The sequence below is a fragment of the Poecilia formosa genome, unplaced genomic scaffold (genome assembly GCF_000485575.1).
Source record: "Poecilia formosa unplaced genomic scaffold, Poecilia_formosa-5.1.2 Scaffold61, whole genome shotgun sequence".
NCBI classification, from domain to species: domain Eukaryota; kingdom Metazoa; phylum Chordata; class Actinopteri; order Cyprinodontiformes; family Poeciliidae; genus Poecilia; species Poecilia formosa.
This window is the reverse complement of record NW_006800000.1, coordinates 2,597,805-2,619,253: the sequence shown is the minus strand read 5'-3', so window position 1 is coordinate 2,619,253 and position 21,449 is coordinate 2,597,805. Positions and strand designations below refer to the sequence as shown.

Here is a 21,449-nt window from a genome sequence, read left to right as displayed (position 1 = left end):
CAAACATCAGTTTTGCAGTACATTAATTAAATTTCATACAAATTTGTTTTATATATACTTTATCAAAACTGCATCCAATTCAGACTTTCCAGTTACACTGGGTGACAAATCTTCATGCATGGTGTGTAAATGTGCTGTTGGCCAATAGGTGCATTGATACGTGGCAACTTAGTTGACTATTGAGGTTTATGGCTCATTGGGTTCCAAGGCATTTGGATAATATTCTGTATTTTGACTGTAGACATGGGTAAAATTATGTTGATGACTGTTAAAATCCAAAATGCAGCACTCAGATTTTTCATATTTATTTGTTGTAAGCTTGTTCTTGGAGTTTTTTCAAAATGAACTTCATGCTAAAATGTGAATATTTTGTTCCTTTTTTTTTTAAAGTTTATTTGCAATAAAAATCAAACCCAGTGATTATTTCCATTTCCTATATTTTTATTTATGGTGAACTGGAGATAGCTTCTAAATTTGAGCTTAAAGCTGGCAGAAGCGACAGAAGATTCAAAACATTTTATGGGGCACACTTCAGTTTGAGTAGCAGTCACAATTAGATTATGCAAGACTTTATATTATTTTCATTAACTATTAATCTAACAAAATAATGCTTCCTATTGCAATGTCTCACTGCTCATAATATTTACCTGCTTTTACAATAATGGTTTTACAGTATCTCATACATTAATCTGCAGCCCTAGATATAAACACGACTGATTAACCTACAAGGACTCGTTGACTGAAAAGGCATTTGGCAACTAAATAAAGCAAACTACAGTGATGGTGACTGAACCAATGTACTTCTGTTATTTTATGATGTTAGATGTCATTCTTTTTCCTCAGAAGAATCCCAGTTATGCAACCACTTTCTTCTGACATTTGAGTCCGAACATGTTGCAGAGTTTGATCAACATCAGGTCAACAATCTCCTCTTCTTCTGATGGCTGTAAGAACAGAAACAAATGATAAGAGGATACAGCAATATTAAGACATTTTGGGATTATGACTTACCTCATGATGTATCTGTTCTTGACTGAATGCCACAAGAATAACAGAGATGAAGAGGTTCAGCACCACGAAGGTCATGAACACAATGCAGGAACCAATAAGGAAAGCCCCGAGCACTGGATTGTAATTCAGAACCTGGCAGATCAGAAGCAATGTATTTATAAAAGGGATCATCTGTCATTGTCTACAGTCGCAACAGCCTTGTACTAACCTCTTCATAGTTGAAAATACCAAGCTGCAAGCTGACAATAGTTTGTGCAGCATCAAGCAGAGTCCGGTAAGAGTAAAGCTTCCACCCATACATCAGGTTGGACTGAAAAAAAGAAGAAGATACTGCCTGTGAGTTAGTGCAGTCTATTTGACAAAACGCAGGGGTTTGTTGAAACTCCAGCAAAGTGTTTATGTTAAGCGTGGGAAAGCCCTCACGGCAACGGAGTAAGCCAAGAACATTATGGTCATGACCACCAGGAAGCTTGAAATATCAGTCCAAGCTCGCTGCAGTGTGGCCGTGATCATGTGCAGCTTCGGGTTGAGTCTCAACAGGTGCCACAGTTTGACTGTAGCCAGCAGAACCAGAAAGGCGATCAGATACCCAAGAGCTGAATCTGCCTGGGCTGTCTCATGGAAACTGGCAAATCTGGACGCAAAAGAAGAAGAAGAAGCTCATGTTTAAAAACGTGTATTTAGTTTAAATGAGACCAATATAGTTTTTGATCTATGGAATAAGTTTCTTTTGTAACAAATATATATATAAAAAAGAGAACATTTCCCCATCTCTTACTGGTGTTTGTTGTTCTGATAAAAACTTATATCCCTCTTTCCCAGTAAAGTTCTCTTGATGAAGACAGACAGCGCACTCCAGCTGAGGATTATTATTGCCAACTCCAACAGGTTCCACTTTATCTTAAAATAAGACCACTTCTGGCTCCTCATTAGCTTTCCCTATGAATAGAAAAATGAGTTTGTGTCAAACATATAGGTGTAATAAAAGTTATAATGTAACAAATATATTATGCTGATGTACCTGAACGAACATATAGTAGATAATGAAGACAAAATAAGCAATTTCAGAGGCCATGACAAAGACGTGGAGGCCACCCGTTGACTGGTAAAGACGAACACTGTGAAGCTCACTGCGGAACTGGAAAGCCCCTGGATCCAAATAAAAGCACAAAAATCTTAAGTTCTTGTTCAGCCACTCAAACACGGTAGCACCTGAAGGGCTAACCAGTGGCTGTGGTTTCCAGCATCAGGGTAGCAATGCAGAAGAGGTTCACATTTGCGTTGTACGCAGTGAACTCAACGAAGATGGCTTGGGTGTACACATCTAACCAGGTGCTGTTATGGAGGTACTTGAGGATTCTAGAAAAACAAAGATGAAACAGGATTAATGTTGCATAACTCCCATAACTCCTATTGTTCAAATATTTTAAAAATCTACCTTCTCGACCTCTGTAAGTCTGGCCCCAGATTGATGACAAAGCCGCCTCCTCTGTAGAGCATCACGCTGCCCCAGATGGGAAATGCCCTCAGCTCACTCTGAGATCGGTACACCCATGGACTGTGGGGGTTCAGTGATGTGTTATCTCCTACAGATAGACTCCAACCCGGGCTATAGGAGCCCATGTCCTCTGACTCCCAGGAATAAGGAGTGTGGCAGTCTGGCACAGACTCCTGCATGGTGCGGGCAACGCGACATGAGTTTTTCTGCACTCTCACCTGGCGGAGACGAACGTTACCCACCAGCTTTGAGTTTCCATCCGTAATAAAACCTGTCAGTTGAGACGATGCACAAAAGAGCATTAACATAGGAAATTTACTTATTAAACAATGTTAGTTCTGGCTAATTGGAACTACTTTGCTAAAATAAAATCTCCTTGATATACAACCCCATGTGCAAAAGACTGAAAGTAAAAATTACATGCTACTTACACAGTGGGCCTACAGGCAGAAAATCTTTAAAAACAAGTCTAATTTCTTTATACGTGATCACACATGGGCAAAATAAAGCTCCCACAAATAACTGCTCGTAAACACAGATTGTCAAAAAAAAAAAAAAAACAGAGCGTTTTTTTTTTAACACTGTACCTGTTGTCTGTGGGATAGAAGTTCTGAATATGGAAACATATGTTTTTATGTGAAATGTTCAAATGTTTTTATGTTCAAATATGTTTTTAAAAAATATATTTTTTTTAAACCACAGATGCAATAACCTCCATGCTAAAAAACAGAGGGTCCAGACAGATTGATCATCATTTAGCTCAAAAGCCAGCATTTCTAATGGTATTGGGATGCTTTAGTGCCAACGCCAGGGGCATCTTACACATCTGGGAAGCCACCAAAAATCTAGATAACATACAGGTTTTACAACATACGCTCCCATAAAGATAAAGATAGCACAGCATATTTTGGCCAGAAGTTGCTAAATAGCACACTGCATTCATTACAAAAGCATGACTCTGGTACACAAGTTTGGACGCTGCACAGGACTGCCTGGGGTGCTAACTTCTGAGCAAGTGAAAACATTTGTGTCTTATGAAACAAAAAAAACTTTGTGGCAAAGAAAACCCAGGAATGTGGACCAACCCTTATTTTAAGACAAGAATGAGGCAACATTTCTGTCTAAAAATTACAAGAACCGGTCTTCTCAGTTCTCGTATGTTTATAGTGTGTTTGTAAAAGACGAGGTGAATTCTTCACAGGAATAAAAGTAGACCCCTCTCTGCTTCTTTTATCTTTTTATTTTTATTTTTAGATATCTTCAATTTCCAAATGTATTAATTCATTTTCAAAAGGAAGACAATCTGGTACATTAAACATCCGATATGTATTCTTTGTTTAGTTATACACAATAAATGGAACTATCCTTATGTGATCATTAGATTTACTTTCATTAAGATGCTGCACAACTAATTAGGAATTGAGGTTTTAATTTCTTTAAAACTTAGATTGTTGACTTAATGTTTTACAATATGCATAGTCATGTTCAATAAATTGAAATATTATTTCAGAGGTTTAGATAAATAAGTACTTTTAGAAAATAACCTTGTGATCAAATTTTCCAAAAAATTAAATGTGTTTTTATTAGTTTTAGGCAGAAAAACATCATAAATAGCAGAAATAAAGGCTTAAAAAAGGTTTGTGCCTAATCAATTTATATAATGCATTTGATTTAGTGAATTTAGTTACTGAAATGAATAAACTTTTCAATAATCTAATTTCTTGAATGTGACTGCATGCTTTATGACACAATCATATTCAGAGGCATATTTGTATCATATGAATATATGATACAAATATCATATATTCATATATATATGAATATGAATATATTCATATATATATGAATATATGAATATATTCATATATATTCAATTGGAATTGATTGTCTTTCAATTCCAAATATTTTTAGTTTTCTTACTGCGTTAAGAAAAACAAGGCTTGACAAAAAAAATTTGAAATAAGTCAGCCGTTTTAAAAATCAACAGTACCAAAATCGATATTAAGAACTAATGAAGATACATAAATACATATTTTTCAGCTTTCTGTTTGAAAAGACGGATGTTTCCAATTCCATCACAGCATAATGACCTGGGTAATCGCCATAAAGGTTGCTCAGTAAGGTAGTGTTTGCCCAGTTGAACACGTCCTGGATGCTCATGGTGTTGGAGATTCCTTTGCTGAAGCTTTGTCGAATGTGTCGGCTCAGAAAATAAGCGTTAGGATCCCTCTGACCGTACGCCACCAGAAGCAACACCCACATGAATCCCATGTAAGCTGCATCACAAACATCGCTTTACATCAGTAAGTCAAACTGTATTATTATTTTTTTTATTATTAGCATAACTAATATTGCTGCAATCAGTGCAACTCTACCAAGAATCTCCCTGATGAGGCCAAAAACTTTCTGCTCTTGAATTACGTTTTTCCTCATCCTCTCGATGTCAGTAGGAGGTGGTGGCTGGTAGAAACTACATGTGCTGTCTCTTCTAGCGACTTGCACTACGTCAGGATCATCTGAGGGAGAAAATGCATACAGCGTACTGATATATTTAAAATAATCTTTTTGACATTATTAGCATTTTTTTTTTTTTTTTAGTTTTAAAAATGAAGAACACAAACCTGGATGAGTGAGCTTCTCGTCTATCTGAGGTTCTCCAAATTCTTCCTCGTCAACTTTCTTCAGAACAAGAGCAAAGAAAGCAGCAAAACCAAGAACCTGGGGCAAAAGATTTTCAAACTTTACTTCAACAGCACTTAAAATAAGTTGTTGTAAAAACCCTAATGTGCCCTAATGGTCAGTAACTGTTAAATTGGTATTTTGTGCATTTATTTCTGATTTCTTGGTGTAGTGTACATTTACTTTGTCAATGACAGTGATTCTGTTGACCCTCGTTTTAGCTAAGTATTTCCATTGTTGTACGATATGATGCCTGTTTCAGAAGAATGCTCTCGCCTGTACGCAAAAATGACTGTAATAGTGTTGTAATATGCTTAATTAGTATTTTATTACTTTATTTTATATATTAGTAACTAAGTTGTTACTAAACCCAATAACCTATTTATTTAGTCAAACAGAAGTAAACCTTTTCTTTCAGCCTGCTCTGCATATTGCTACTTACCTTTAGAGGCTGGGTGATAAAGAGACTCTCAAAGAAGGACACCACCATGGAAATAAGCCAGTTTATAGACTGGTCCTTCCCGTAAGTCAGCCCATACATCATAGTGAAGTATCCTGACACAGCACTGGTTGCAATGACCAAAATCCACCCAACAAACACGAACCACCATGGCAGCCCTCCCTGGCTGCGCTTCTTTTCAGCGCCACTGCTGATGCTTTCTTCAGGACTAGGGCTGCGGTTCAGCTGATCTCCATCCAACAGGAACTCCAAGTGACTCTTCATTCCCTGGACTTGCTGCATGGCCCTGTTGTAGCTGCTGGTGTTTGGAAAACGAGAAGGTCCCAGTAGACGAAGCTCCTTCTCGACATGACGCAGCTGCTTGTACAAGTACCGACTGTTGGTCTTCTTTTGAGCTTCATCAAAAGTCTTTTCTGGGCTCCCCCACAATCCGTTTTCTATAAAGAGTAATGGCAAAAGGATGGTCAATTATATTTTAAGCAATGTACAACTAATTAAATTAATAAGAACACATTTCACCTTGTAGATTCACAGCACCCAAACTCAAGATCACGCTGTCTGCCTGGGAAATGTTTGAATAGAAGTCCCCAGCCGTTTTGTTCTGGTGTCTAATGATGTCCTCCACCAGAGACAGGAGGGTGTTTATGTCTGCCTGCTGACCTGGATGGAGCTCAAAACTTGGCGGTGGACTCTTCATGGCCTTTGAGAGCGACTGTGCAATTCTCTTTATGTCCTAATGTAGACGTCATGCAAAGTAGTTAACACATACAGAAGAGACAGACCGCATCCATAAACTCTTAGGATTTCTATTGCTTCACCTTGATCACAGTGTCTGCAGTGATGTGCTTGATCTCTGTGGGAGGAGATGAAGTCTGTGAGGGAGAAACTCTAACTGTGTTGCCCTGTTTTAGTCCTTCTGCTTTGGCAGCTTTCTCTCGCGGGCGAGTGTTTCTGAAGATGCTGACGATAAGCAGATTGATGGGGAACATGATGATGGAACTTTGAAATCCAACCATAACCTGCTGCCAGGTGAACTCAATGTGACCTGCAACATAACCGTAGGTTTTAAGTTTAGTCTAATTTTATACAGCAAAGCAACAGGTAAAAAAAAAAATTCCGAGGACTTTTAATAATTTTTTAGCAGATTATGTAAAACGTTATGGTGGATCATGATTATGAAAAATGAAAAATGTCATTTCTTCCTGCTGCATGACTTAATTAACTTCTTTGAGCAGAGGAAACAAAGAGGACATGGAGAGGAAATGGAGAAAAACTAGGTTGAAGAATGGAAAGGATAATTATTCACAACATCAATGCCACAACCAAAAAATTATGAAAAAAAAAAAAGTTGGATATATTTTTCACTTTTTGTCACATAACCACAAACTTTAATGTATTTAATTGGGATTTTATGTGGTAGAAAAAGATAAAATACTCCATAATTGTAAAATGAAAAAAAAAAACAATGAATGATTTTCAGCTTTTCTATTTTACTAATAAAAATCCCAAAGGTGTGGAATGCATTTGTGTTCAGTTTGTTTATTCTTTTAACACTGATTGAAATCCAGCGTAACCACGTGGCTTCAGAAGTCAATTCAACGGGTTTTGTGTATTTTATTTACTTCTGTATAAATTCAGCTGTTCTGTGAATTTACAGAGGGTTGTTAGAGAGTATTAATGAACAAACAGTATCATGAAGACCGAAAAAACAAACAAACAGCAAACATGTCAGGGATACTGCTCAAGCCATCATCCAAAAATAGAAAACCATGACACAACGGCAAACCTTCCAATACACAGCCGTCCACCTAAACTAACAGGCTAGACAAGAAAAGCAATAATCAACGAAGCAGACAGGAGGCCTGTGGTAACTGCAAACACACCAAACTTTTCAGATTTGTATTTTGGAAACTGTAAAACATCTGCAGGTTAAACATTTCCTGGTTTGTATAAACATAAGGTTCAGCAAAAACCAAAAAGAAAAATAGTTTCTAGATGTCTTTAAGGGATTATGAAAGACTGACAATAGATATGTACGTTGCATACCTAAGTCCATGGTCTGCTCAGACGGGTTTGTGGGAATGCCCCAAAACATGATGCTTGTCAGCATGGTGCAGAGCAGAAGGGAGAAACAACACGACACTCGCTGCACACGTGTGAATGTGCTGCAGGGAGGCCGGCTAATGACCGAGAACCAGATGTGCCCATCTTGAAAATCCTTGGCTGTCTTCATAAAAAACAAGTTACTGAAAAAGAAACGGTGGATAGAAACGACAGCAACTCAAAACGTACAATTAATAGGTAATTTTAGCTGTTTAATGCAGCTCTTACCTAAATCGTTTTAAATCGGACTCTGTTGCGACAGGAAAGACCTTGTCAAGCCAGCACTCAGCCATGTCTACAGCAAGCCAGGAGTTGCAAAGAAAGTGCCATTTCTGACCAGTTTCCAGATCCTGCACCGTCACTTTATTCACATACCTGTACATTCGATTTAAAAGAATACTTAAAAACTATTGCTTTTCAACTGACTAAAGTAAAACAGCACACAAGATCTTCTCCCTTCTCACCAAGCAGGGTGGTCTCCCGAATTGTCGTGCCAGAGTCTTATGCTCTGCAGATCTCCAAGAGAAAAGTGTGTGGTCAACAGAAACATGTCCACCCCACCCCTCTCAAACACAGGCTTTTCCGGGTCTGCCAGGTGGTGGGGTTCGCTTTCTCCCTCTGTTCCCAGTAGAGTTATGGTAACCTAAAACACAGGCAGTCAGTCAGGGAAAGAGTCTGAGAGGATTCAGTAATGCTTTCTCCCCACCTGAGAGGAAGTTGATGCACTGTGACGATGTCCTGTGTTAACAGTAAGCATGTAGCGATATTCTGCCAGAGGGTCGTTGTCCTCAAGGACTGTTATTTTGACCTGCAAGTGGACGGCAAGTAATAAAAGTTGCTTTATAGTCAAATATATATTGCGCAAATATATTCCCGATATATTTGTCAACTCGGTACAGTCGATATTTGAAAGGGGGGAAAAAAATGCCTGAAGTTAAACCAAAATCTGATGAGGATGACCTTGGTCGAGTCATGGATGTCTTTCCTGTGTGCCCATACCACCGCCAGCAGATAAGCAGCAAAAATGGATCCCACAAAGCACACCACTACCGGATTATTAGCAAATGTAGCAAAGAGTTCGGCTGTGCGGGTAACGTCCACCAGGTTGGGCATGACAAAGAAAGAGCTGCCGAAGAATGTTAAGTGGTTACAGAGGCACTGAGTGACCAGCGGAGTGGTGAGGGGGCCGACCTGAGGGAACAAACAACACAAGGTTTCAACTTTATGCATTTATAAAGCAGTAACTGTGAACTGCGTTGTTTTTCTGCGCACCCTGCAGCCATCTTCACTCCAAGAGGACTTGGTTTCATTCCAGTATTTGCACTGAGCAGCAATAGAAGTCACAGTAACTGTGGCATTGACGGATTTGACGCCAGGCTCAACAATCGGCTTGACAAGAAGGAAATGAATTCCAGCTCCTCCTGTTCGGTCCTTGGGACTCAGCAGCCAGGTAAATTTTTCCTCTGTGTCAGAATGAGAAACATTATTTTTTCAACTGAACAGACAGAAAGAACCGCTTGAAAACAATGCCATCCTGTTACATCAATGCAAGTTGCCACGTGTCTTGATTTTAGGACCTCAATGGGCAATAAGAAGGCAGGATCTCTACTTTTTTTATTTAGTTTAAGTTAGTAGGTTGGCTCTTCTCTTAGTGCTTATGTTTTGTGTTTTACCATCAACAGACGATTTGAAATATCTTTCCAACCAAATCAAAATATGTGGCTTCAGTACCTTCATTTACATTCTCAAGTGGGAGCCGAGTCTTGGCCACGTAGCTCTTCTCATGTGGGTAAACTTTATATCCAAGGAAAACCATGAAGGATATGTCTTGAGATGGCTCCAGCTTTAGCACCAGGGTCACCTCTGCTGACGGTATGTCAATCATTAATGTGCTGAAATTGGCAAGGTCAAGGACTGTGCTGTTCTGCTGTCCAACGTCAAGTCTGGGCAGACGAATCTGAAATCCCAGAATACATATGCATAAAAAACATGGCTCCACAAATACTCTCCAAATTCAGTTTACTATGAAAAGATGTAGAAAGGTTTGTGATGTGACCTCTATTTCCTTAGGCAGGTTTTCAACAGGTATGACTGTGCTGTTCATTCTGGTGAAAGACAGCGAGGCCACAGTTCCTGTGATGTTTTTCTCCTTCCAAGCGAATGGGTTTTTCTCAAAGCTCATCATCTAGACGTGCAGAGCATCATGACAGAAATCATTAAACGGTCAGATTTTGTTTTACACTTAGGTTTCTTTAGAGGCTGTCTACAAATCTGAATTAATTTGGCAATTGCCATATATTCTGAAAGCACACTCACAAATGGGAGTACATGCAAAGAAAAAAAAAAAAAAAGAACGCAGTTATCAGAAAACAGAAGGTTGCCTGTATGTGACAGAGTTTTTCCATGACGGCTCTAATTGTGCAAGAGTAATGCAGATGTATACTGTATCCTGTAATGAGTTTAGACTATCAATTATTTTTTTTATACTTGACTTTCTAAACTTTTTTGAAAGGCTTTTGATAGTTCTCCAGACTTTCTGCTGTTTTGGAACTCCTTTTCTGCCCAGTTCTTCGACCAGATCGTGACAGGATATTATGCAAGAAAATAGAAAAGTGGAAAATTTGAGACAAAAAAATAAAAAAAACCTTTCATGTTTAAAACAGTCATCTACAGTATCAGTAAAATAACATCTAGCAAAAGCCTGACAACAGACCAGCAAGAGGCTTCATCCATCAAACTGTGTTACCTCTGGCATTCTTCACGAATCTAACAAAAGGCATTGGGAGTAAACTTATGTCTTCTTATCCTACTGAAATGTGTGTGTGAATGAAGCAAACTGATCTAGAGCCATACAAGTTAGTGCAAAAGAGCCCAATTTCTGAAGCAAAACTTAAGAAACTGGCTGACCTGTGCCTGCAGAATAATTGCTCAGTTATTTCAAAAGATTACAACAAAGTCTAAGACATTTCTACGAAACTTCAATAAGGAAACCAATCAACGTCTTTTGGCGTTCCAGCTAAAAAATAGATACAAAATGCTTTGTCTGATTATGACCTTGAGACTGTGTTTGCCTCTGCAAAATAACACTTTTCAACTTTTCTCCTGCGAGAACACACTTACTCTGATGTCTACTGGCTCCCCCGGAGAGACAACGCCAGCTGGTATTGAGGGAATGGAAAAGCTGGAGGAGCCTTTCTTCTGGACATTTATGTGCCGCGTCTGCATGTCGTCTGAGGATATTCTTCATGAAACAGAGTAAATGAAGGAAAATCAAGACAGTATGTATTAATGTAAACTTTGTTGAGTGCCAATAACCTTTTACCTGTTGACATACAAACTGATCTGACCAGAATCGATGACCGCAGGCTTTGCATCCAGCTGCTTGTTATTCAGCAAAGCACTCTGAAGATTGTTGATCCCAGCCAGAAGAAAATCTGAAACTTTTTTCTAAGTATGATATTATGTTCGTCAGGCACCACATGTAAGTAAAGAAAGTCACATACATGCATCTATGAAGACTTTGTTCATACATTAGATGAAACATTCAGAATATTACTAGCTGCTTCGACTATTGGTGTAGCTGCTAGCAGAATATCTTCATCTCCACTTTCAGATGGCTTGATGGTCAAAGTCTTGAGGGAGGAGCTGAGGTTAACCAACAATGAACCAGCTTCTTCCTGCAGAAGGCATAAAACAAACTGAATTATGAGCATGTGTAGCACAGAGTCAAGTCAAAATAACACATTTAACAGTCCACAATAATGGGGTGAGTGAGAACTTTTCTTTATATTTAGTTCAGTCATCTAAACTAAGGGGGGAAACTGCTTTCTATAAAAGGTATTAAGGGTTTTTATACATTTTTAAGAGACCTTGATTTCAGGTGGTGTTGACATGAGGGTTAAACAAAGAAATCCTACATATACTGACAAAAGCAATTCACTCTGGTATATACATTGCCATAAACGAAAGCCTAGTAAATCTGAGTGAACCCTAAAAGGCCATAGAGTTAGCATTTAAATTTAGAAGGTATGTTACCTAAAGGTACACGAGCTTTGAAATATCCTTGTAGCTTTTTTTTTTTTTGATGAGGATGGATTCCTACCATCTTTGTCAAATATTCAATAGAGACCATTGCAAAAATATTCATATTCGTTGAACCTTATTTCACTTTGACTCATTGCAACTCCAAACTTCAGTGTATTTCAATGGGATGTTATGTGACAGACTGATAAAGTAACGCATCATATGTAAATGAGATGAAAAGAAAATTGGATTTCTCACAAAATAAAAATCTAAAAAGTATGGTTTGCACTTATATTCAACCGCATTTACTCAACCCCCACCCCCATTTTCCCCTCTTCCTGAGTACAATGTAATGTAACAACTGAAGTCAGAAGTCACAATTGGAGTCAAATCATACGTAATTTAATCCCAGGAATGTTAGAATGGCCTCAACTAAAGTATTACTGAAATTGTGCGACTTAACAGACTTTTTGAGTGAAAAGTCTGATCGAATTATTTTGCTATGAAGAATCAAACATTTTTGTCTCAAGACTGTCCAAAGCTGTTAGAGACACAACTCAAAAAGATATACAGCTGTAGCTGTAAACAGTGGTTTATGGTGGATTTACTCTGAGGGACTTATAAAATATGCATATGTTAGATATTTTTAATTTCCTATTTATCCCTTTCCTTCACTTCTCAAGGGTGGAACATGAAAAAGAATTTAAAATAGTTCAAGGAGTAAAAATTGGACACAGTAAACCAAGAACATTATATACATCAAAACAATAATACTGTAATAATTTCATTTTTGTTTAACTGCACTGCTGACTCATTAATAAAATGTAGTAATAAACTTTGTACTCTACTGTACTTGAGCAGCAGGACTCAGTTCATCTGATATCTGTGTTAATCCAGCCACAGCCTCGGCCGTCACTTGAACTTCCCGAGTCGTGTTGCTAGGACTGTCCTGCAGAACTGCTGTCATCTTGATCAACATTTGCTCACGGAGCTGCAATGTTTAGACAAAAAAAAAAGGCATTAATAATATCAAACAAATTCTGAAGCAGGATTTTAATGTAATTGGGACCTTATTTTTGTACCTTAGCTTTTGCATCCTTCTGATCTTGCCCAGTCTCCGAGTTCAGCATGTCCGAAACAGAAGTGAATACCTGTCCGATTGCCTCACCAGAGAGCAGACCCTGCTGCTCCAGCTGATCTACAGTGTCTTCCACTGCAGACTGCAGAGACGGTATGGAGGTGCTGGAGTTACTTTTCAATACCTTGGAAAAACATGTTCAGTTTATTCAATTAGTCAAGGCCATGGACTTCTGCACTCATGTTTAGTTGAAGGTTTCCCATTTATATTGGAAAACAACAAACCTGAGTTGCCACAGTTGCAGTAGCTGTTGTCTGCTGATTTTTCACTGTCACAACCACAGACACGACGTGACTGTTCTTCTCATCTCCCACAGGCAAGAAGATTGGTTTTACCACATTGGTATTACTGCAACGCAAATGTTTGCCTTAAAGATAAATTAATTTGTATTAGCTGCGTTTATTTGTCAGTAATCCTATCTATTTGAAACTAAAGAAAAACACCAAAATGTGTGTCTTATGTACCATGTTGTAACAATCTACTACCTTCTTGCAAAACCTCTCCTTCATTTTCTATCAAAAATATATAGTCATAATTTTGCTTAGCAACATATTTATCATTTATGTATTGAAGAATGATAAAACGGCAGGCCACCTGTGTTGGTCTTGAAACAATAAATACAGCCTGTGGAGCAGAAAGATGTTGACTGGCAGGTCATTTCAAAAGCATCAAGCACAGTTCCTGAGTGTGGAGAGATGCTACATTTAGGGACGTCAGGAGCATCAGCAGGCGCTTCTGTTTCACAACCTTGCGTTGGAATAACGTACTTGGCAAAACCAAGGACGTTCTCACCTAAAATGAAAAGAAACTGATTATAAAAGTCATCCTATGTCTGAAAGGCATATTTGGCGTAATATGCAGTCGTGTGCAATGACGTAAAGAGAAAACACCATAAGCAATCACGTTGATGTTGCGCTGCATGCTCCTCGAAAATTTTAGGTATTGGCTGGAAACTGTGTATTCAGTGCTGCCATGTTGTTTTTCAATGGGAGGGCTTGTTCCTGCTTTGGTGTAGCATTCACTGAGATCACCCTGAGGTGAAAAAAAAAAGTTATTCATTTGTAAAAAGATGCTGAATTTTAGAAGCAATAAATCAAACTTGCCGTTAATGGCTTGGGATCTTGAATAAACCAAACTACATCTGGGCATGTAGTAGCACAGCTGAGACTTAGCTTTACATCGTCTTCCATGGTTAAGGAATCACAGTTGTCACAACTGCAAGCACCGAAGGTGAATAGATTAAGAAACAGCTAGAATAAGACGAAACTATCAAACATGAGCAAAACTGTTTGTAAACAAACAGCTTATTCAATATTTCCAAACCCTTTCACCTGATTGCGACGTCTCGAAATTCATTTATAGGAGCAGCGCTGATGCATTTAGATGCTTGGGCAACATCCACCCATTTCCTAAACCATGTTCTTTCCCTTGCAGTCAAAGTGTATTCAATGATTTCAAATGGATAGGGGAGGCAATCATTTTTAATAATGTGAGTTTTACCCCTTGTTGCATTTCTGCAAGAGCAGTTTCCTCCTACAATGCAAAAGACAAAACAAAACGGTGTTATGGGGAAATAGAGAAAAATAGCAACAATACAGATAAATCAAGCTAAATGTTAGGAGAGTTTTCTAAAACCTTTTGATCCAGAAAGCAGGTCATAAGGCATATAAAAACAAATATCATATCCTACTTTCAAATACCTGCACACAGAAAGCCCTTATTATGGCTTTGTAGAGACCAGAGTATTTTTCTTTGTGAGGTGTGTAGATAGAAACAAAAATCTGTGGCATGTAAACAGTGCACCAAGCTTTCTGATCACCCTCTACAGATGAGGGCAGAGAGTGATGTGAAAAAGAAGGAACCGTGACGAATTTCATTACCGTGACGAATTTCATTAACTCTAGAAACATTTCCTAATATTTTTTTCTGAATAGAAACAAAAATGGAAATGAGATACCAACTGCAAACCTCACACTGTATGACCAGTGATAAAATGACTCTAAAACAACTGATGACTATTAGTTGCGGGTGAAGGATCATTTAACTTACTACATTGCCACTCAAATATCAGTCCATTGCTGTTCAACGATTCGGCACCAATTACATTCAGCTCAACGGTCTGACCGCGGTCAACCTGCTTATCAGGAGAAGCCGTTATTTCCAAGCCACCTGGGATTTTAGAGTCTTCTTTCTGCAGATGAAAACAAAGCAACAAAAATATGCTTTTATATTTACCTGAAAAAAAAAACATCTAGAAAGGATTGGCAATGTTAAAACTAACTGAATTAAAATGTACTGCATTATCCTCTTGGCTAGACGAGGAGTAATTCTGGCAAGCTTGAAGTATTTTCACTAAGTCCACTTCCAGCTGAGAAGTTGAAAGGACATTCACAGCTTGGACCTTCGCTTGAAAAAGCTCTGTGTAGGAAAAAATACATACATTTAAGCTGAAATTATTTGAAACAGTTGTGTTTTTAATGAAACATTCTTAAAGCATACCTTCCAGTGGGCTTGAGAATGTGTAATTATGCTGGCTATTATTTAGCATGTTTCTGGTCTCGGTTAGCGTGTCTTTAAACCCACTGAGATTGAAAAGCAGTTCCACTGGGGCTCCTCGCTCCAATGACACACCGATTGTCAGATTGTGAGAGTCTGGACATGCATCCATCTCTGCCATCACTGAGGCCTGCAGGCCAACTACAGGCTCCAGCAGGCACAGCAGGATATCAGTGGACACGGGGTGAGGTGTGACTCCGTTAGATGCTGCTATGGTCAGATTGTTACAGCCGTGCTTAAGACTTTCCAATACAGTCCCCTCCAGTGTGATGTTGTGAGGTGTGACGCCAGAGTCCACTGAAAAATTTGCAAGCTGACTGTCATTGGAATGGACTGTGTAGGAAACACTTGTACCTTATAGAATGGAGGGGGGGAAAAAAGAAAGAAATGGATCAGGAGAATTAAAAAAAAAAAAAAAAAAAACGTTCATTGCAAATATCGGTCTGCCCTTAAAAATGTTACTCAAATCTATTTACTTATGTGGATTATTTTACAAGACAAAAAGGTCAAATTCATATCTAATTATACTCAGCAAACTCTAATTGTGAAAAACGTCTCACCTGTTTCTAACCCAAGCTGAATCTGAACAGGTCTGCCATAAAGTACGTTGCATTTGGCGCCATCTGTTGTCGCATTGCTGCCATAACACTTAGCCGCTCTGAACTCTCCAATAGGCTCCTGGATTGTTATAGTTTTCTGAGCTGTGACGTGCCAGTCACTGGTAGTGCACTCAACCACAACGACAAACACACCAGGCTGCTGAAATCTGTGTATGATGGAGGACTCTGTCCTGTAACACATTAAAAGAGACAGCTCTCTGAATGCCTTTATACCAGGGATGGGCAATCCTGGTCCTGGAGGGCCAGTGTCCTGCACCTCTTAGACGTCTCCCTGGTCCAACACACCTGGATCCAACAGCTGAATCACCTCCTCAGTTTAGTCAGGTTATCCAGAGTCCTGCTAACGGCCTCATTATTTGACTCAGGTGTGTTGAAGTTGAGATACATCTAAAAGTTGCAGGAGACCGGCCCTCCAGGCCTGGAGTTGCCCACCCCTGCTTTGTATGGTTCTTTAAGGGTGGGTTTGAACACAACAATAACATCGCACATTTTTGGTTAACGGTCTTTAGAGCATCTTAACAATGAATGTGAAGGTAGAAAGACACTTAATGGAGGACAGGGGATATCATGTAACATGTAACATCAACTTTTTTAAACATTAGATCATGTTATAATTCTATTCCCTCGTCAAAAACTTATCCGGAGTGTTTTTTTTTTTAATTCCTTTATGTGTGTTTGACAAATCCTTGGTTTTCCTGTGTTAGTCTTTTAGGAGCGCTTAAGAGTTTGCTCATATAATGCACCACCTATTACTCCTCCTTGGAGCGCCACTATCCAGCCAAGCTTCTGTCTCAGAACACCCCTTTCCTGCTCCTCCCTGACTCAACCCCTTCAGACTAGCAGCAGCAGCTACTAGCAAACACCTGGTGGACCTATTCATCCTCTGAGCTGTTCATACAAACTATTTCTCAGCATAACGAGAAGCATTGTTGAGAGCTATAGTGTTGTTTTTGTAAGAAACTACACGACCATTGCAATTAAAGGTACATTTATTTTAAAGCTTTTTAAATATATTTGCTAGCAGAGCCAATAAACGTGGATGGAGCATTATTGTTATTTGCCCATCACCCTGAGAGATTTATTTAACCCTTAAGATTAGGACCAGCAGATATAAACTTTAATGACTAACTATGGATATAAAGTGTCTGGATACACAGTGTTACTTACTCTTCTGGATTGTATGGATCAATGATGTGGCCGTCTCCGGCATCCACGGTGCAAGTTAAGTTTCCGTGAAATGGATGAAGCAGCCACTTCACAGTGATGGTGACGTTATCAACAACAGACGCCAGTTTAGGCATCAATAAGTGAAGTCCTGAAATGGTTCAACATAACCAACACTTGTAAGAAATAACTACTGCACAAGCATCATCGGGACACATGAAATGATATGATGCTTTTACTTCTGAGAATACAATCTGTTCAGTGTTTCTCTGGTGTGTTTTTTTCTTTTTCTTTGTAAAAGATGCCTCGGTGTAAATAAACACCGATAGAAACACTGCATAAAAACAGATAGAATATGTAAAGGGTTAACGTCAGTGGAAGTGTATGCATTGCATCTGACCATCTTTGCAGCGGTATTCTACAGAGAGATAACTTCGCATCAGGGGACACGGCTCAGTCAAGGAGTTCAGATCCAGTGGAGCCTGGCAGGCCTGCAGTCCATGACACTGAGCTGAACAGATAATGTTGGAAAGCTGAGAATGGGACTCAAAATGCTTGCAGCATCAAAGAAGCATAACTTTTATATATATATCTCAAATAAATGTGTGTCTGTATAAGTGTTACCAGCAAAATGAATGATTTGATTGTCCAAGTGGAAACACATTACAGACCATCTATTTAGCTCCTCCAGCTGGGATTATATGTATCCAGAGATATTTTATTTGAATCCATAAAAAAATTATATTTTTAACATTTAATGCTTAATATTTATCTTCAGGTTTTTTTTTCTTGCCTGTTAAGTAATTTTTAAAAATGTTTGTGAAGGATATACAATGCAAATACAAAATGCAATTTTTCTTTAACTGCTGTTGATAATTCAGAGCTGCTAACGCACAAAATGTTTAAAAAAATAAACTGTAGTCTACTCCACTACATAAATTTTTGTATTTTTTTAATATCCTCGTGAATTTCTATATCAATTTAAGAAAAAAAAAATAAACATTTGAACTCTTGTACCTGTTACTGATTCCAGGACATTAATCCAGCTACATTCCTCCTGGAAGAAAGCGGGTAAATCTGTGAAGTGGGATCGGCAATAGTGAACAGTTTTTCGCCCGTAGAAGGCATCCTCGATCTCTAGCACCTGGCCCGAACCACATTGCAGTGTCGCATTTTGGCCTTCACATGCAACTGTTCTTCCAAAATCTGCAAAGAAAAAAAAAAGGATACAATTTAGCATAAATTATCTTGGAACTACCAAGGCTGCAGCCTGTGAGGAACTGAAAACTGCAGGAACATCAAGGTGGTGTTAAATCATCATACTCTTACATTCCCAACCAAGAAGCTCAAATCTTAATGCCTTGTATTTGAAAAGCAATCAATCAATTCTGAGGACTCCAAAGCGCTCTGTTCTACAATCAGTCCTACACACATTCACACACCGACGCCGGCAAGTTACATCGTAGTCACAGATGTCCTGGGAAAAAAACTCACACAAGTGATTCAGCCTTACCATCAGTATCAGCATAAAGCAGACACAACAGCAAAGCTACTGAGAAGGACTGAGTGAGGATTGGACCAGCAACCTGCCTACCTCCTGAGCCACTGCCACCCACAGGCTCAGAAACGAGATTGACTGAAATTTAAAAGCGTCTTCATGAGTAACATGACCACAATGATGCGATTAATGTTTGGAGGAGTTGAGGTAATGCTGCTGAACCTAAAAAGATTCAATCAATTGAATATGGTGGTGGTAGCGTTATGCTGTGGGTCTGTTTTGTTACCAGTTGTGCCGGTGCATTTCAGAAAGTATATGGAAAAAGAAAGACTTTCTCCAAAGTCTTCAATACTTTTTTAAATTTATTTACTTTTTCCAAAAAAAAAAACCCAAAGTCATGCTGTTGCACATCTAAATTTCTTTTTTAAAGAAAAAAGAAATTTGAAGTTGTTTTCTGTCTAATCAATGCAGAAAAGTAAGAAAGGTTGGAAAAAATTTGAATTTTCAAAACTCAAAATCAAAACAATACAGGTGTAAAAGCAACATACCAAATTGGCAGATGAAGTTCAGTTCCTGCGTACAATTTTCTGTGGCCGTCCACTGGAATCCTGTGTCTCTCAGGATGTATCCACATGTCGCCCGGGCTTCTGGTAAGTTTACCCAGTTACTGTATCTGACATCTGAACCATCCAACCATGCAAGAGAACCTGGAAAAAAACAAAAAAAACAAAACAACGGCAATTATTTAATCAAAGCTTGCGTGTCAGTTTATGGAAAATTGGAAAATTCCACTAAAAACAAAAAACAAATTTGGAGCTTGTGCAAACTGATTCACTTCTAAGAGAAATGAAAGAGAGCGCTGTAAATCCAATTGTCAGTTTTGTCAAAAGAAGTTCAATAAACTGAGAATTAACCCTTTGTTTACCTCTTGCTCACCCTATCCAAATGTACTTGTCACTCCACATTTGTCAGTGAATAAACACTACTAACAATGCTAATGATGCCTGCTGAGATTACAGCTGAAGTCACTGTGTTCAGATCTAAAGTATATAATCCACCTACGTCATCAGTGAAGTTTTAGATTTGTGTCTTTAATATTAAGCACACCGCAATCTGATGAAAAGGCATTTTTAATAGAAATGTTCAGCCAAGTATGAAAATATCTACTAACTGCAAACGTTAATGAACTTTTTAAACTTTAAAGCTCACTCATCCTCTTACCTTCAGTGGGTGAGACATCCAGTGTGAGGTTTGGAGATGCAGGTGCCAGCCCCAGCCACCAATCCTTATCCGGCTCTAGGTGTGTTTGGAGGAACTGCTGTGTTTCATCAGTCAAGATGAAGACCAGGTGTCCACCACCTCGCTCACACCACCCTTCAGCTCTCAAAAAGGAAAACTGCAGACCCACAAACTCATAGCAAGCTCCGTCAAAGGCTGTCTGGTGTTTAGAGCATGAAATAACTTCTCCCAACTCAGCATAACAGCTGGAGGCGAGGAAGAAGACCACCAAAGTGTATGTGGTCAGAGAGACTTTGCCCATCTCTGTGCTCTGATCAGCTTCTATTGCAGCTCAGTGGCTTTAAAGGTTTCTGACGGCAGCACTTTGGACAAGGAGGGATACCCAGCTTTGTGGTCTGCCCATAATTCTTGAGCACAAATAGCGCCCACACATGTAAGAAAAGAGGTAAGGTTGCTCTGTCAATAAGTCCTGATTGCTCCTCTGCCTCCATGACTTACAGTCCCACAAGCTGCAGAGAGAGATAAGCTTCACATTCACAACAACCCCACTAATGAATCTCAATCTAGTAATTAAAAATCTGATTTTGTTTATAGGGTTATTTTTCAAATGTAAAATTTAGAATTTTCACTTCTATAAGTGGAATTTTGACTGCCTTTTTCTCCAGTCTGAGCAAGCAGACGGTAATGTATGCCCAGCATTTTTCTTTGCCACAGAAGTATAATCTGTCTCTGGTTTGTTATGTAATAGCACTTTGAATTGCACTAAACAAATAAATGTGCCTAGTTCTGTAAAATTTGATGGTCCAGCTCCAATTTATAGCATTGTTTTAAATACATTTCCAAAGCACTCATGGAAGCAGAGACTAGTTTGGTGACAGTAGGTACTGTTCCCTTTGTATTGGTCCCATATAACTACAGTGAAAGATGTAGATGATTTTGCACTTTATATAGGGGGCCCATATTCCAAGCTAGAATTAGACAACTTGATCCACACCATGCTTTAACCGTTACCAAGATTAGGCATTAACATTAACTGGAAAAAGTCATTGGCAAACTTTACAGAAATTTCTCATGATTGAGAACTAAGATTATAAACACAGTGGTGAGAGCAACAACAAAAAAACAATTTTACAGGAAGTTTGGCTACAAATCTGGACGAATACTCCATATCAATTTTTTTTTAACATGGCAAGATTTCTGCTGGAAAAATTAAGGTTTTTTTTTTTCCATTGCAAAGTAGAAATTGAGACTAGGTAGTTCAGTTCTCTTGCTAAAGGAAATCATGAAGCTCTTTATGAATATTACAAACCTGTTTTGAGTCCCCCCCATAAAAGAAAATACCAGTATGGAGAGCCATTTCAGCCAAAATTAAATAAATGGGTGAAATAAAAAAATTTGTTAAATAATTTAGCTTTTTCATTAATTTAATTTTGGCTGAAATGGCTCTCCATACTTCTGGA

The 21,449-nt window shown here is 38.6% G+C and overlaps 1 protein-coding gene across 2 annotated transcripts; it reads right to left on the bottom strand.

Moving 5' to 3' along the window:
• Positions 1-423: 423 nt before the first annotated feature.
• pkd1l2a (polycystic kidney disease 1 like 2a) lies at positions 424-20,322 on the bottom strand. 2 transcript variants are annotated; one of them, XM_007554134.2, is made up of 41 exons: positions 19,972-20,322; positions 19,299-19,457; positions 18,270-18,458; positions 17,653-17,763; positions 17,256-17,403; positions 16,029-16,258; positions 15,412-15,822; positions 15,194-15,330; positions 14,962-15,103; positions 14,244-14,445; positions 14,016-14,127; positions 13,803-13,944; positions 13,507-13,704; positions 13,137-13,279; positions 12,857-13,036; positions 12,628-12,765; positions 11,282-11,428; positions 11,074-11,198; positions 10,872-10,992; positions 9,808-9,936; positions 9,483-9,708; positions 9,024-9,214; positions 8,712-8,942; positions 8,458-8,559; positions 8,216-8,394; positions 7,980-8,126; positions 7,695-7,894; positions 6,467-6,693; positions 6,168-6,381; positions 5,631-6,085; positions 5,131-5,227; positions 4,885-5,025; positions 4,600-4,785; positions 2,450-2,780; positions 2,237-2,370; positions 2,033-2,160; positions 1,790-1,950; positions 1,435-1,645; positions 1,220-1,321; positions 1,012-1,143; positions 424-944 (listed from the first exon to the last, which is right to left on the bottom strand). In XM_007554134.2, the coding sequence occupies exons 1-41, from the start codon at positions 20,288-20,290 to the stop codon at positions 855-857; spliced, it is 7,368 nt and encodes a 2,455-aa protein (XP_007554196.1). In that variant the 5' UTR covers positions 20,291-20,322; the 3' UTR covers positions 424-854. The 2 variants fall into 2 exon arrangements, with proteins under 2 accessions (XP_007554196.1, XP_016527971.1); XM_016672485.1 differs by having other exon boundaries at positions 15,209-15,330.
• Between the last annotated feature and the right edge of the window lie 1,127 nt (positions 20,323-21,449).

What these genes read in the sequence shown, in the direction of transcription:
- pkd1l2a (XM_007554134.2), bottom strand. Translation starts at nt 20,290, where the DNA reads ATGGGCAAAGTCTCTCTGACCACATACACTTTGGTGGTCTTCTTCCTC. An exon ending in GGAGTGAAGATGGCTGCAGG is followed by an intron (nt 8,943 to 9,023) that starts GTGCGCAGAAAA and finishes TTGTTCCCTCAG; the next exon opens with GTCGGCCCCCTCACCACTCC. An exon ending in GTATTTTCAACTATGAAGAG is followed by an intron (nt 1,144 to 1,219) that starts GTTAGTACAAGG and finishes CTGATCTGCCAG; the next exon opens with GTTCTGAATTACAATCCAGT.